General features: G+C 42.3%; 1 protein-coding gene across 2 annotated transcripts in view; it reads left to right on the forward strand.

The window, feature by feature from the left end:
* Positions 1-946: 946 nt before the first annotated feature.
* Positions 947-16,078, forward strand: part of LOC120504112 — a 28,253-nt gene continuing 13,121 nt past the window's right edge. The window contains exon 1 of one of the 2 annotated variants that reach the window (XM_039713297.1): positions 947-1,191. Coding sequence is in view for 1 of the 2 variants with exons in the window: in XM_039713296.1 (XP_039569230.1) it covers positions 1,086-1,110 (25 nt within the window). In the remaining variant the exon portion in view is untranslated. The remainder of the gene's footprint in view (positions 1,192-16,078) is intronic. The other variant, XM_039713296.1, reaches the window with a different exon arrangement.

Raw genomic sequence — 16,078 nt, forward strand, 5'->3', positions numbered from 1 at the left:
TTAAGGAATTCATATTGTGTTTGATTAAGAGCTGCTGCTTTGAGTTTCTTACATTGAGGTGAATGTACTAGCAGCCTTAAAAATGGGTGCAGAAAGAAGAGTTTTCTGTCAGGACACTCAAGGGCACCTGTGACAGACTGGGATGGCCATCAAAGTGATTACAGACACTTGGTGAGGGCAACAAAGGGGTGCCACAAACTTCTTGCTAGGTTTGATTCAAGCTTACCCGGACTGGATAAATTGCAGATTTTCCAAATAAAAAAAAGATGGAAATGTGTGCACATCCATGCACCTGCTGTTTTTAATGCCCTGTTCTGTTTAGAAATGATGACATGAGCTCCCTTTATGAAGAAATTGACCTCTGTGTTTGGCCAATTACATATGGAATGCAAAGTCAAAGTTATGTTTGTGCACCAGGCTCACCACTTTGGCAAGTGCCATGAACTTGAAGAGATTTTTCACTGAGGGTTTTCCTAGGTACACACTTGTGTACCTGCAGTATGTAGCTGACATGTGTGAAGGTTAATGTAAGGAATCTGAAAGGGACCCTTCCCTCACCCAGAACAGAGAGTAGCTGTCATTGTGTGATTTTTAAGACCCCCTAAGTAAAATTCAAGGAAAAAATTCCCTTGTAAACATAAAGGAGTGTAACAGCTAGGGGAGGAGAATCAGCCAGGGGCAGCAGAGGCATTCCCAGCTTTGAGTAACTGGGAAAAAAATATTAAAGAGAACAAAGAACAAGTGAACACACCTGTGTGAATTTATCAGAGCCAGCTCCCAACACTCCTGGGACAGCTGGCCAACACACTGGTGCATCTTGTCAGTGGAGGCTGTGTTTGTATCCCCAGGAAAGCTTGTCAGTCACAGGAGTTCCTGATTGCCTAATTACCTATTACCTGGATTTATGGCTTTGGCCATGCACTTACAAAACCAGCAAGGGGCTGGGAGCTGGAGAAACCCCAGAAAAGCAACCAGGGAAACTGCATTGAGAAGTTTTTCAATAGGTGCTCAGTTTTGTTACGTCTTTAGAAGACAGACAAGGTTTAAGAGGCCACAAATTGCAGCAGGGGAGGCTCAGATGGGATATGAGAAGAAAATTCTTCACTGAAGGTATGGTTAGGCATTGAAAGGACTGTCTTACTGAGTCACACTGAAGATCCTCCTGAAGGTGAAGGCCTGCCCATAAGGAAGGCAAGTGTTGAGTGATGCTTCCTTTGTGAGACCCTTCTAAGTGCAGCTTACCTGTGCCCTGACTGCTTTGCCCAAAAGTTGTGTACCCACCTTTGTGTTCATGTGGCTGCAGCAGCAGGGCTCTCTTATGTTGTAACTTGCATTGTTATTTACATCACAGTTTTGCACATTTTTTAACAATAATGCTTTCCTTGTAAATATCTGAACGTAATATTCTAGTAAACTTCTTTCTCGAGCTTTTATCTCCAAACAATACTACCTACTGATTTCTTGGTTTTAATTAAGCTCAAAATGTAATCTTAGAGGTCTAGAGTGAGAACTCAACATGTAAAGTGCCCTTAAAATGTGTAAGTTTTGCAGTGAAGCACTGTGGTTGTCACTCGTGTTTTTCACTGAGGTATTTCAGACTGTTTGAAGTATAATGTGGTCTCCCTCACTTAACTGACACTTGCCTGTGGCAGGAAAAAAGGCTTGTTTAAGGAATGTGGGTGAAACACCCTCAAGTAAAAGGCAAACATCATAGATCATGGCCTGCAATTGTCCCTTCAGTCTGGCATTGATGAAGTTTGCTGTTGTCTGCCAGTGTATTTGTAATAGCCAGACAGATTTCCATGTTGTGCTTGGTGATTTGTGAGTCAGTTCTCTCATTCTTTTCTGTTTGTACTAAGTGAATTAGGAGATCAGTTCCATTGGGGATGCAGAGTCTGTGTCAGAGCATTGATTAGGTATTTAGAAGAAAACATTCAAGAAGATCATGCTGAGCAGCTGAAGTTAGGCAAAGGGAAGTGACAAGTATGCATGCATTTTCCCAGCAGTTTTTGGGGAAGTATTGAAGCACTTCTGATGTAGTCCTGTGGATGGAAGGACATCAGGCAGATAACAGCATTGGGAAGCCAATCAGAATGGGTGAAGGGAAATGTTGTGTACAATTGTGGCAGAATTGGAAGGAGAGGCACGAATGAGGTGCTTGTTGTCTGTATTTGAAAGCTTGTTTTTCACCAGAGGGAACTTGAAATTTGATTTTAATTGCTTTAACTCTGCTTTGTTCATTTTTAAAATTACATAAACATCCTGGGGTGTGCTAAGAAAGCTGTATTTTACTCTCAGACATCTGGGGAATAAGACGTTCTTGTACTGAAGGGGTCAGTCTTTCCCCACTTTTTTCCTCAGGCAGTGTGTTGTTGAATGACTTCATTTTAGGATATGGCTGATCTAGGGACTGAGCTGTATTAGCATGGTTATTTGTTTAAATATTTATTTTCCCAGCCTCATCAGGGTAATCACATTGTGCAAAGCAAAAAGGGGGTGGCCTGGGGTCCCGCTGCAGCTCGTTTCACTTGGAACCCATGGGCTGACAAGCTCCAAGTGCATCCATGCACCTGAAATTGCCTGCACCAGCCTTGTCTGCCCAAAGGTAATGGCACATGCAGATTATCTGGGCTCCAGTGCTCCGTGGGTGCTGAGAAGACATGATTAACACTGATTATGAGACTACTGGAGGCTACTTCTCTGGGAAGGTTTGGCTCAGCAGGCCTGCCGAGGGAGGCTGGAGTTATTCAGCTGCTTCTCTCCTGAGCTTTCTCTGATTACAATGCCTGCCTGAGGATCCAGCCAGCAAGACAAAGCTTAAAACAAAAAGCTTAGGCATGCAGGCACTTGCACACACACACGGTTCTTCAGAGCATGGGAGTGTGAAGAATGTGTATTTTATGATTGGCTTTTCACAAGTATTAAAATGAATATTGTATTATGCTGGAAAGTTATGCTATATTAATTTTCTTAAGTAGTGTATTGAATATTGTTTTAGGTTATAACATAAGGTTAAAATAGAAACTGTGCTATGCAAGATATTTATTTAAGAAAGGACTCACACCAGATAGGAGCCACAGGACACCTAAATCTTTCAGAGAAAGGGAATTTATTGCTCCCTTATCAGCAGAAAACTAACTTCTTCCCACCTCGCTCGGACTGGAAGACGGCATGAGGATTAAGAGGAAGAAGTTGACAGTGACCAGACAGAATCCTGTGTTTGAATGGAATTTATGCATCATGTATGAGATGTATGAATATGCAACAGGCAATTGTTTTTAAGGGTTAATCCTCTGTTAACGGGGGTCCTTTTTCTGGCTTGTGCTGCCCAGAAAAAGGTACCCGGATGTCTGTATCTCTTTGTTTCTATTGTCTCATATTGTCCTAATCTCAAATGTTCAAATTTTATTATTCTATTACTATTTTTTAATAACCATTTTATTACTATTAAACTTTTAAAATGTCAAAAACAAGTGATTGGCGTTTTTCACAGGAGGGTACAGTGGCTTTAGCAAGACTGGTGCTGCAAGGCAGCATCTCTGAACCTGGTGTAAAGCTGTAGCTAAAATCCCAACTAGCACTGCTCAGCTGCTGGTTTGGGCTGTACAAAGGCTCAGCCTCTTCCTGGCTGCCTGGTAAACGTGCTGCCTTGTTATCCATGTGAGAAGCATCCCCAGTTCAGTGTGGTAGGAAGGCAGAGGAGCTATGCCCTTGCCAGCAGATCTGCAGGAGGGTGAATTGGTGCCTCTGGGGACCTGCACTGCTTGTGGAGCTCATTTCATGCACTCTGTCCATCCTTGTCACAGCAAAATATGTTAATTACTGGTGTGGCTGCTCTCCTTCAGAGATCTTGGGGAGCTGAATGGCACTTGCTGCCAGTGGCACTGACAGATATCCAGCTTTTATCTGGTTTAATTAAGCTGCCCTGTTCATTTAGATCTCTGCAGTTGCTGCACATGGCTTAGGCTTCTTGTGTTTGCTGGTTTTTTGTGCTTGTTTCTTGCTATTTTAATATTTAATTTGGTTGCTTTTGTGTTGAAAGGAGCTGGTTTGTGGTTTTTCCCTCCCTTTTCTTATGAATATGTAATCAGTGCTGTGGTTTTCACAGCAGTCTCCATGTTTGCAAAAATCAGGCAGGAAAGAGACCCACAAAGCTGTGGTCAAACACATCCCATGAAGGTAGCAATGAAAGTTATGGAGGCTCTGGTCAAGTTGGCATGTGAGAAGTGCTTGACTTGTTGATTGGATGGCAACACAAATTTTTGCTGAAATCTTTCAGATGGTTGCATTTGAGATTTATCTCTCATTTCTACTTGTCTGTAAGCAACAGCAAGCAGGTTTTTTTTTGATAGTCACTGTGAGGCAGCTGACATTTGTTTCATTTTAAGGCTTTTGGAAGCGTGCTCTTCTCTGACCGTGAACTTGCTGAATTTGGGTTCAACAAGCAGGGAAACAGCCTGTTCTCCTCCTCAGGAGTTCTGTCTGTTTTGGTGCTCATCCTGAGTGTCAGCCCTGCCCTGTGTGCAGTTTGCCTTGTTCCTTGTTGAAGTTAGTGATTTGTGCCAGCCAGGAGGCAGCAAGGACAGGTTCAATCAACAATTTGCTGCTCAATTGGTGCAGTGCATGAACTGCAAAGGGAAACTTCCTCCTGCAAGGCTGCCTGTCAGGCTGGGAAATCAGATTCTGTGAACTCCAGAAATAAAATTACTTCCTGAGGTGCCTGCTCAGCTGGCAGAGAGGAGTTGGAATGAGGGGCTTCTCCAGAGACTTGCAGGATTTTTGGCTTCTTCACATATGCTCTCTTGGCATGTCAAGGAGTGCTTTGCACTGTCTCCTGTGGCTTCTTATGGCTTGTCACATCCAGAGGCAGCACTGGAAGCTGAGGAGGATGCACAGCACTGCTTTGGGTTTCTGTGTGAGGTTACACTATTTCACATGAATTTTGTGTCCCCAAGCTCTGATGCTGCAGGTAACTGTAGTGTAAGGTTTTTTCTGAGACATCTCCATTTTTGATGATAAAGACCAGACACAAAGAGGAACTTTGGCTGTGTTAAGAGTATTTTTGCTGAGGGCCAGAGGAGCAGTTTCCAGTCCAGATATGCAAGTCCATCTCTAGCAATTAATCTTCCTTGGCTGACCTGCAGCTACACCTTTGGGTTTCTTCTGGCTCTGAAAAATTGCCTGACAATGCGAATCTCCAGTGTCACACTTGTGGCATGGAAAAAAGGGAAACTCACCCACAAGTTCATAGCAGACACTGCTGGCAGTTGATGAAACTACAGGTGTTTTTTTTTTTAATGAAACAGCTATTCTATCTAAAAATTCTCTGCTCAGATGATAGTAAGGAAATAATTAGCATGCAAGAATACGTGAATTTGCTGCTCAATTGGTGCAGTGCATGAACTGCAAAGGGAAACTTCCTCCTGCAAGGCTGCCTGTCAGGCTGGGAAATCAGATTCTGTGAACTCCAGAAATAAAATTACTTCCTGAGGTGCCTGCTCAGCTGGCAGAGAGGAGTTGGAATGAGGGGCTTCTCCAGAGACTTGCAGGATTTTTGGCTTCTTCACATATGCTCTCTTGGCATGTCAAGGAGTGCTTTGCACTGTCTCCTGTGGCTTCTTATGGCTTGTCACATCCAGAGGCAGCACTGGAAGCTGAGGAGGATGCACGGCACTGCTTTGGGTTTCTGTGTGAAGTTGCAGTATTTCACATGAATTTTGTGTCCCCAAGCTCTGATGCTGCAGGTAACTGTAGTGTAAGGTTTTTTCTGAGACATCTCCATTTTTGATGATAAAGACCAGACACAAAGAGGAACTTTGGCTGTGTTAAGAGTATTTTTGCTGAGGGCCAGAGGAGCAGTTTCCAGTCCAGATATGCAAGTCCATCTCTAGCAATTAATCTTCCTTGGCTGACCTGCAGCTACACCTTTGGGTTTCTTCTGGCTCTGAAAAATTGCCTGACAATGCGAATCTCCAGTGTCACACTTGTGGCATGGAAAAAAGGGAAACTCACCCACAAGTTCATAGCAGACATTGCTGGCAGTTGATGAAACTACAGGTGGTTTTTTTTTTAATGAAAGAGCTATTCTATCTAAAAATTCTCTGCTCAGATGATAGTAAGGAAATAATTAGCATGCAAGAATACTTCTGTCTAAGTTAATGGGATTTGAAGGTTACCTGATGAACAAGCCCATGACAAAATGTGTACATAATTGCAAAGCAAAGGCCACTTTTGAAGTGTTACCTATTTAAAAATGATTTAATAATTATTCATATTTTATAATAATTATTAAAATAGTAAGTATTATTAATTACAGGCCGCATTGTGTGCACTTGTTATTTTTGAAGGTAAGAAAATTTATGTAATTCCCAGTAATTCCCTAGTAGCAGCATGTTTTTATGCTAATCTGGTTTGGAATATCTGGTTTGGCATGGATGTGTTCTTAGAGGTTCAGGCTTGTGGGTTTATTAGCTGCAGGACCAGAACAACATTTTAGTGCTGGGTTGAAACAAAATTATGTTTCTAAAGTGTTTAAGCATGCTGCACTTGCTGTTGTTAAGCAGCTTCTGCTTGAAATTAATTCCACTGGGAAATAAAAGGCCTTGGCTAATGGAATTACGTCAGTATATTTGGAATATGAAAAAGGCAAGCAATTAAAAATAGAATATTAATTAATTAAGCTTACAGCTTCCTCTTAAAGATTTAATGTTTGAAGGAGCACTGTAATAAACTCTAGCAAGATAATAATAATAAAACAAATATAATTTGATAGAGTTGGCTTATTAGATATTATTAATTGAGTATGAGTTGAGAGTTGTGTCTTAGCGTTTACAGGGAATAGAAATAGCTGCTTCATTAGCTGTCAGTAATACTTTTTAGCATCAGTTTATGCCTTTTGTGGCTTTATTTCATAAAAAAATCTTGACAGGAGTTAAAAGAAATTTCTCATTTAAGCTTCATGAAACTGCTGAGGAGGAAGATTGGCGCAAAGCCTTCTGTGCATAGCGCGTGGCACTTGGACAAGCCAGGCTTTGGTGCTTATTTAGAGACCTTACACTTCAGTAGCTGGATTTGGAAGTGAATCCCAGTTCTCACTTTTAAATCCCAGCTCCCAGGTGACGTTCTCAACCCATCCCCACCATCACCAGAGTTTCAGCCTGATGCCTATAATTATGTTGAACAGTTTGTTAGTGACTCTTTCCATGTGCTGTGTTTTCAGCTCACAGTGATGTGCCCATGATAGATGGGAGAGCATGTGGCTGTTGTTTTTTGACCTTGGAGCAGCATTTTTGGATCAGCTGTCACCAAGAACTAGGTCCTCACAGTGCTGGATGCACAGGAACACTGAGCTTGGCCAGCACATTCCTGTCTTCCCTGATGGGGGCTCTGCATGTTTGGGAAAGAGGATGGGAGATGGCCACGTGTGCAACAGCTCTCACAGCTTTGTCTCACCCAAAGAGAGTTCCAGGTGTGTGTATGTGTGTGTGGTGGGTGGAAATTCTCACTCTGAAGTCCTTGTCTTTCGGTGCTGGGCTGTGTGGATCAGACACTTGTTTGTGTTATGTTGTATAGGTTATATTTTGAAGCTGGTATCTGCTGCCTCTGTTTTTCAAAAAATCATTGAGGTTGGAAGAGACCTTTGAGATCATCCAGTCCAGCTCTCAACCCAGCACCAGCCATAGTCACTCCTAAACCATATTCACAAGTGTCACATTCAGATGCCTCTAAGACTTCCAGAGATGGCAACTCCACCACCTCCCTGGGCAGCTTATTCCAATTGCTGTCCACTCTTCCAGTGTAATTTTTTTCTTTTTTAATGTTTAATATGAACCTTCCCTGGCAAAAGTTCATGTCAGTTCATTTTGAGCTCACATGATAATTTAAATGAGACTCCTGTGTGTTGTATTCTTGATTTAAGGTTTGTTATCCTTGCAATTAGCATTTACACTTCTGCTGCAAGAATGAAAACAAGATGTTACAGTTAGACTTTTAAACCCATTTAAGCTCCTAAATGTGCTGAGCTCTTACTGAGCTTCCTTGTTTAATTTTTTGGTGCTAATTTTAAATTCTTTCACATCACATCTTGTTTTCCTTTTTTTTTGTCTCTATACAGTGCTTGACTTTGCCAGCTAGAAATATTTTTAAATATGTGTTAACATAGATAGTGAGGTCAACCCGGGCCAGCAAGGCTTACTGAAAGCTGCCTTAGCCTTCATGAAGTCTGACCCACAGTTCAATAATGTGGAGATTTTGGGACCAACAAAATACTGCTTAGGACTCTCCTCCTTATTCTGAGCATCCTGGCCTGTGAGATGTTACTGGTTTTTTACCTGGCACAGAAGTTTGAGTGTTCTGCCTTCCTGCTTCCCTGTCTCAACACCCCCGAGTCTGAGTGTTCTGCCTTGTTCTGCCTTCCTGCTTCCCTGTCTCAACACCCCCATCTGTTTGTGATTTCAGGGCTGTGGAGAGCCACAAAAGTCAGTACTTGCCTCTCTCCCCAGTGACTCCTTGTCTTCCCAGTCTCCTTCCCCTCTGGTTCCATCATTTTGCAGCTGGAGTAGAGGATGAGGCTGAGTTTCCCCCTTGCACTGCTCCCTTGATGCTGTCTGTACCCAGCCAGGTCCTCCTGGTAGCCCTGGATGTCAAAGGAAATTTCGTGTTCTGTGCTTCAGTGGCTTGAATTTGCCATCTCTGACTCAAGCTAGAGCAATACAAGAACGTGAAGCAGAAAATGGATTCTGATGCTGCTGCTGTGTGGGGTGACTTGGTTTTTGTGCCCTTTAGTTAGTGCTCTTACTCTGGTTCCTGGAGATGGGAACCAGGGAATTTTTTTCCTTCTGCTTTGGATGAGAAGACAGAACAGACCAATAGGAGGCTGTTTGAAACGTGTCCTGTCTTATTTTGAAATAGCTAAAGGACTCAAATGTCTTATGGCAGGTGGCTTTGATGTGGGCAGAATCTTTGCTAGTCAGAACAAAATAATGTTGGCCCAGAAGCAGTTAGATTTTTAGAAGCAAGCAATTATCATTTGTATGGGAGTTATTTTCATTCAGACTACAGTAATTGTATAACTCAGACATGCCAAATTCAACTTATGATAAAAGGATAGTGTTTGTTTCTGCTTCTGACATAGCAGCTGTTGCAAATGTCAGGATCCAGTTTTGTAGGGAAGCTGTTAAAAATGACTGGTTTAGTTTTTTGCAGTGTCAAAGACAATATTCTAGATGTGTCCCTAGGCATTAATATATCTGATGGACACTGATTCAAAACACACTCTTGCTATGACTTGTGACCTCCCAGTAGGGTTGTCTCTTTCTAAATCAAATCCAACTAAAATGCTTCCTCAGCCTGACAAGGAAATGGACCTTCTTATGGTGGGGGAACTGTTCAGGGACCTCATTTTTTACCTGCTGCCTTCTCAACAGCAAGTCCTGGCTGTGTGCAGGCTCCCAGTTGATAATTTGTAAACTTGTGTGGCAGTGCTTCCAAGGAAGTAGGAGATTTCAGAAAGCAAATATATATGGTTTCTGTGCATCCCTTCTGCACATCTTGTTGTGGTGAGGAAAATCTGTGTAAGCACGTGAGATGGAAGAAATGCTGTTAAAATGAAAAAAAAACCAGCCTGTTTTATTACAAGGTAAGGCATTAAAGCACTCACAGTGAATCTCTCTGTATTGGTTTCAGGCTAGTATTTCAAATAAATATAGTAAAGGAAGAACATTTCCAATTAACAAGAGATAAAAAGAATAATCCTGCTTGTGGTCATTCTCTGTGGAATGTATCCCAATAATGAGCAGATATGTTTTTCTTCCCTCAGGAGCATAAGCATTTAAAGGAATTACAGAACTTATTGGTGAATCCACATTCTTGAATCTAACAGAGACAAAGCTGAAACACTTCTTTCAGGTGGTCTGGAGAAAACAAAAAGGAAACACGGAAATGGCTTGGACAAATGCTTCATGTTTTTGGTACCACGAGGGAAGTGGGGAAGAGTTCTGAGACTGTTCTAGACCATCTCAGACTAGGCAGGATGCAGGAACATGACACTGGCAGATGCTCTGCAGAGGTAGATGACACAGCCTCTCCCTTCCACACCAGGATGTGATCTGCAGGAATCCAAGGGAGCAGGATCTGCTGGCACCCTGGGCTGGCTGTGTGAGGTGTGGGCAGAAGTGATTCCTGCCCTGGAGTGCTGAGCACTGCAACACGAGAGCATCACGAGTGAGCTGGGCTGTCCAGGGAACAGATGTGTCCTCTTGGGCTCCTTTTCTGCTGGGTTTTATAGTTCTAGGAAGTGATGGAGGTAGTGGGTAAAGCGAAGTGAAATTCAGATGTTCTGCCTGAGAGACGTGGCAAAGACTGAGCTTTCAATTTACACTTTTTCTGAGTTTTCAGTAAATAGACAAATCTAGTAACTGTAGAAACTTGGCTTTAGCTGTGAACAGACATTTTTTGTTTGCTTTCTGCTTTAAACAACATACTTCCTCATGGAGGATGTTACTCAGCTCAGATTTCCATAATTATTTATGGAGCATCCTGTAGTCAGTCCCTACCACTGTGTGAGTCCCCACGCTGATTATTTTCCTGCCAACACCAGACTGATCGATGAGGACCTGAGGAAGACATGTCACACTCTTGTGGGAATGTTTTGCAGGGGGATTTGTAATGATGTTTGGGTGAAAATGCTTTAAAACTGCAGGTACTGGTCACAAACTGTCCTTGCTGGTGTTTGATGGCTGTTCGCCTGCAGAACTCTGTTACTGCAGCCCTCCAGGATTTGAGGATTTGAAGGCTGTGTTATTTTGAGATTTCTTAACTCTTGATTTTCAAAACTGACCACAATATCCTTGCTGAATTTTGAGGTAGTAACAGCAATGAGGTGGAATGTTGGCAGGTTGCTCTAGAGAGAGGGATTAATAAAGAACAACTTGTGCAGGGCTGTCGAAGGGGAAAGTCTGGAGCTGTGCCTGTGTTAACCACAGGGTGGCAAAGGCGTGTCTGAAAATGCTGTAAAGGTTCTGGGCATGAGGGAAGAGGGCAAAAGAGTGTCTCTGTGCTGTCAGATGGCCATGTTTAGTGTTTCTTTTCTAGTTGCATGTAAATTCCTTCAAAATCCCTTCTGACACAGGAGGAGTCTCATGATCATGAAATAAACACCTTGGACTTCTGTTCTTTTGTCCCTTTCTTCCTCAGCTGATTAAACATCTAAAATCAATTTTGCAGCAGCAAATGCCCAGGCTCCAGAAAGGAGTCTGGAGTGAAAGGCTCAGTAAATGACTGGGGGAATTTTTACTGCATGTGACCCTTTTTGTGCAGATGTTTGATGGTTACTGGGAACTCTGTTTACCCCATAAAGAGAAAGTGTTGATTATGCAGGAAAATAGAGAACAGTCTGCTGGATGGTAGGACTGTGTGGGCAGAGCCAGACAGTTTCTATTACCAGACCAAGGCAGGATCAGATGCCTTAAGATTTTGCTGAAGAGGATTTAAGAAATGGTTAATGAGACAAAGGGAAAATAATGCTGACAGGGCATTCACTCGGTGGTGGAATGAACCCAGAAGCCCTGCAGAATGGGTCTTTGCTTGTCTCCTTATTAGTAGATCAAGTGATTCCAGATGTTAATCATTTTAACCAATGTTTTCTGGGCTGGCGTGGGAAGCTCATTGAGGAGATATTAATTATTGCAACATTGGTGTGTAATGTAAGGGATGAGTTTAAGATAAGGCAGAAGAGAAAACAGCAGGAAGAGAAGGCTGGCTTGTTAGCAGCTGCTCTGCAAGGCAGGAATTTCACAGGACAAAGGGGTAATAATGGAAATAAGGGAAATGGAAATTTAAATTGGAGAAGTCCAAAGGATTACTGCAATAAAACCAAGACACTGGAAAGAAAATGTCCTGTGATCCTGAGGCAGGAACGATGAGAGCAACAAAGCGCAAATCAAATCAATCGGGAGCCGAATAAAAGCCATGAACAACGATCAGACCAGACCCCCAGGCCCTAGCAGTGGAAGGAGATACAAAAGTAATCACCTTGGGGGACTTAGTGAACCAATTATAGATTAAAAAATTGGAGGTGAAACTTAAGGCATGTCTGATAGACCAGCACAGTTTATGTGACATTAACAACCCCCCAGGAAGGATCAACAATTAAGGGTAAAGCAAATGTTGTATGAATAGAAGGTAAAGCTACCTTTGTACCCAGGACGTGATGGCACAGGCACATCCACAGTCTGATAATCATTCTTTTCCTGCTGTTGGAATCAGCACCAGCAAACTTGGTGGGGAGGTATTTGTTACGCAGTCTCTGCCACAGTTGCAGTGCTCACCAAGGAATTTGTGTGTTCACATTGTGACTCTGTGCCAAAACATGATGGTTGTGTGACTGAAGGGGAAAAGAAATACCCCAGGAACTCAGAGGTGTCCCGTGGGTTATTAGGGTCAGCTAATCCAGTACAGCTCAAAATGCAGGGAGGCAAACCTCCCTCCTTAAAATAATACCTGTTATCTCTGGAAGCAAGGAAAGGTACAAGACAAATAATTGAGGATTTTCTCCCTTGCGAGTCTCCCTGTAATACTCCTGTCTTGCTGATTAAAAAAACCTAAATTAATCTTAGATGGAAGATCAGTTTATAGATTTGTCCAGGGCTCTAGTTCCTGATACTTCAACAACTGTAAACATGATACTGGCTAATGCAAAATGTTTTGCAGTAATTGATTTATGCCCAGCTTGTTTCAGTAAAATGGTGGATCCTGAATCTCAGAATAATTTTGTCTACACCTGGGAAGGAAAACAGTAAAAGTGGACTAGATTTCCTCAAGGATTTGCAGGATTGTCAACTTAATTTTTGAAAAGCCTAGGCAGATTTAGAGGACAGTTAACCAATAATTTTGTATTAATACAGAGTGTGGATGATGTGCTAATGGCAAGTACAAATAGGGAAAATTGGAATACACATGTAATTCCAGTTGCTTTGACAGCTAAAGGCTATCTGGTCTCCCCAACCAAATTATAATTCTGTAAAGAAAAGGGAGGGTATTTGGGAGATTGTGGTACCTCCCTGCCCTCTCCTGACAAAAAACATTACTGAACAAAACCTCTCCAAGATACGTATAAGCCTACAGCTTAGGAATAGAGAAAAGTTGTGTTCTCTGTCCCACCCTCAATCATTAGGGAAATTAGAAAAAATTAATTGAAGCATTAAATACAGATTTTTGCAGAGACTTAAATGGTCAGATGCTGTACCTGTATCCCTGTTGCTTTAATGCACATGAGGTGTAAAAGCCAAATAAACTGTGACTGGCCCAGCACAAGTGTTAAGTGGCTGGAATATTCATATTATGAACGCAATCTTGGCTGCAAAATTCCAGTTTGTTGCCTTTTTTTAATGACCTGTATTGCTGGAGGGACCCTGAGATCCAAATGTTTGATAAACACACACAGATCTCCTTATCTCTAAGGAGATAAAAATAAATATGTATGCAGAAGGGTTCTAGAGGAAAGAACCAGGGGTGAGTGTCAGCTATCTGTGGGCCCAGGGGTTGCTCTCAGAGCATGGCCAGACATTCATTTCATGGGGTAAGTGCCTCCATGCTTGCACTTTCAGAAAATCTTACTCATTTCACAATATCAGGGTATGCAAAAATTTAATCTAGTCTTAAAAGGCCTCAATTATTTGCTGTTTTGGCCCCAGCCAGACTACCTTGTTAAAGAGTGTCATGACCAAGGACTTTTCAATCTGCCTTTTAAGTCCTACTTGGCATGCTGAAGCTGTGTTTCCAGCTTTGATCCTATAAAACACTATTTTTCAGCCTCTTTCAGTTTGTGGCTCTACTAAATTTTTTTTCAGTGCTGTTCTGGTGCCTTTACAATGGATTTCAGTCTGTTGTCAAGACAGCCATTATCCCAAATGTCTGCATTTTCTGAGCACTTCTAGTAAGTAATACAAAGTTAAATGACCCAGGGGTTGTGGTTATTTTTTTTTTAATCAAAGAATATTCTCTGTTGCTTAAAGGAAACTTTTTAAAGCTCTTGAATGCCTTAATTTGCCACAGGTATCAGTGGCTGCAGTTTCTTGTGTGTGGTGGCAAAGCTTCAGGAAAAAGCACAAAGTGTGTTTTTTGCTGCTTTTTCGAGTCTTCTGACTGTCACTTTAGATTATTCATGTGCTAGAGTGTGACAGATAGGGATTCCCTATCACAACCACCTGCAATCTCGTGGTTGTAAAGTTGTTCTGGTGGCTTTTGTCCCCATTCTGCACTGTATTTGAAGATTTTTTTAAAATGAGCCTGGCATTAACCTTCTCCTAACCACTTCAGGTGAAGTGCTTAGACTCTTCAGTGAATCCTGCAGAAAATTTTAACCTGTGAAATCTCTTTGTCTCTGTAAATAATGCTTATATTATTAGTTTCAAGGTGGCAACATTAGTGAAATTTCCCAAGTTCATCTTCCAAGCTGGGGTTTAGCAAAGTCTGCTTTCCCCTCAAAATGAGGCAAAAAGCAAGGAGGAAGAGGAACGTGCTCCTGCAGTTAAGTGTTGCTCATGTAGTGACAGGATTGAACCCATATGTCTGAATAGCTCTGCAATAATCAACCATTTGGTTTGGTTTTTTCCTTTCTTTTTTCGAGCAAATGCAAAGCATTTCACCCTGCACGCAGCTAAATATAAATCGTGTAATTTCTAGCACTTTTTCCATTTATGGGCTCTTCTTTTTGACTTGTCATCGTGGGGCAGGCTGGGAGAGCCATGTCAGAGGAGCTGTGTGTGTTTGTAGGATACTGGGCATTCCTTCCATCTCTTAGCAAGAGAAGGATGAAAGTGTCCATGGGTGCTCTGAAGAAGAGTGTGCATTCCTATTGGCCCTGACTCTTGCGAGTGCTGGACTGTGCGTTCCCCAGAGGTACTACAGGATGGAGAAAACCACATGTACCTTGTCTGTAATTAGGTCTGGAGCCTTTCTGATCTCAGCACGTTTCTGCAACGTCCCTTTTCTTAATTTGTGGGTTTCTTTAAATGTCCCTGTCATGGAGATACCATCTGCTGCTGAGGCTCTGACATTAGCATTTGCTTTTATTTTTGCTTGCTATTTCTATTGCCACGGTCAAGAAAAGTCTTGAAGATAAGCATAGCTCTCTGGCTAGTTTAATGTAACAAAGGAAGAGTTCATGTGGACGTTCATCAGTCTCTGGGGTCCTGCTGCCCCACACAGAAGCATTTCTCAGGGGTGTGCCCCATTCCTGCCTCGGATGGATGGACAGAAGGGCACTGCAGCTGTGCATTGCTGGAGCTGCAGGCCTGTTTTCTGTTTGCATGTGTTGAGTTTCTGCATTTAGCTCTGCTGGCTACCTCTGAGTGAATCTGGTGTGTTTCCCCAGTGAGCACTGACACACATTAATGACAGTAAAAATAGGTGTGCTGCCTATGCTTACCAGCCTGTGCAAAGGGGGATGAGCAGAGTTGATATGTACAGATTTCTCCATAATATTTCACGGGTTATTTCCTGCTTTACTTGCTAGCTCAGGTTTTCCCATCTCCCATGCTCCATCAGGGCCTTTTGCCATCTATGGAATGAATCTCCATTCCCCTTTCATGAAGCCTTCAGTGTGAAGGGGCAAAATGACCCTGTGAGCTTGCAGCTCACCAAGTAAAAAAGCTCAAGTGGAAAAGGTTTTAGTTCATCTTCTAACTACGAATTCTTGGGTTTTTTATTTGGTCCACCTTCCCTTCCCCCTTTTTCTACTTGTGATTTCTGTTAAGCCTTACAAGGTGGTTTTTGTCTGCAGTAATCACACAAAACTCTGTGTCTTTATATAAAAAGGGGAACTGAATGCAGCTCACCAAGTAAAAAAGGTCGAGCGGAAAAGGTTTTAGTTCACCTTCTAACTACGAATTCTTGGGTTTTTTTATTTGGTCCACCTTCCCTCCCCCCTTTTTCTACTTGTGATTTCTGTTAAGCCTTACAAGGTGGTTTTTGTCTGCAGTAATCACACAAAACTCTGTGTCTTTATATAAAAAGGGGAACTGAATTCTCTGCCTAGCCAAGGGTGCTGCGAGAGCACTCATTAGCCAATGCTAGAAAT

This window comes from Passer montanus, unplaced genomic scaffold (assembly GCF_014805655.1).
Source record: "Passer montanus isolate IOZ18808 unplaced genomic scaffold, ASM1480565v1 scaffold28, whole genome shotgun sequence".
Lineage (NCBI taxonomy): Eukaryota > Metazoa > Chordata > Aves > Passeriformes > Passeridae > Passer > Passer montanus.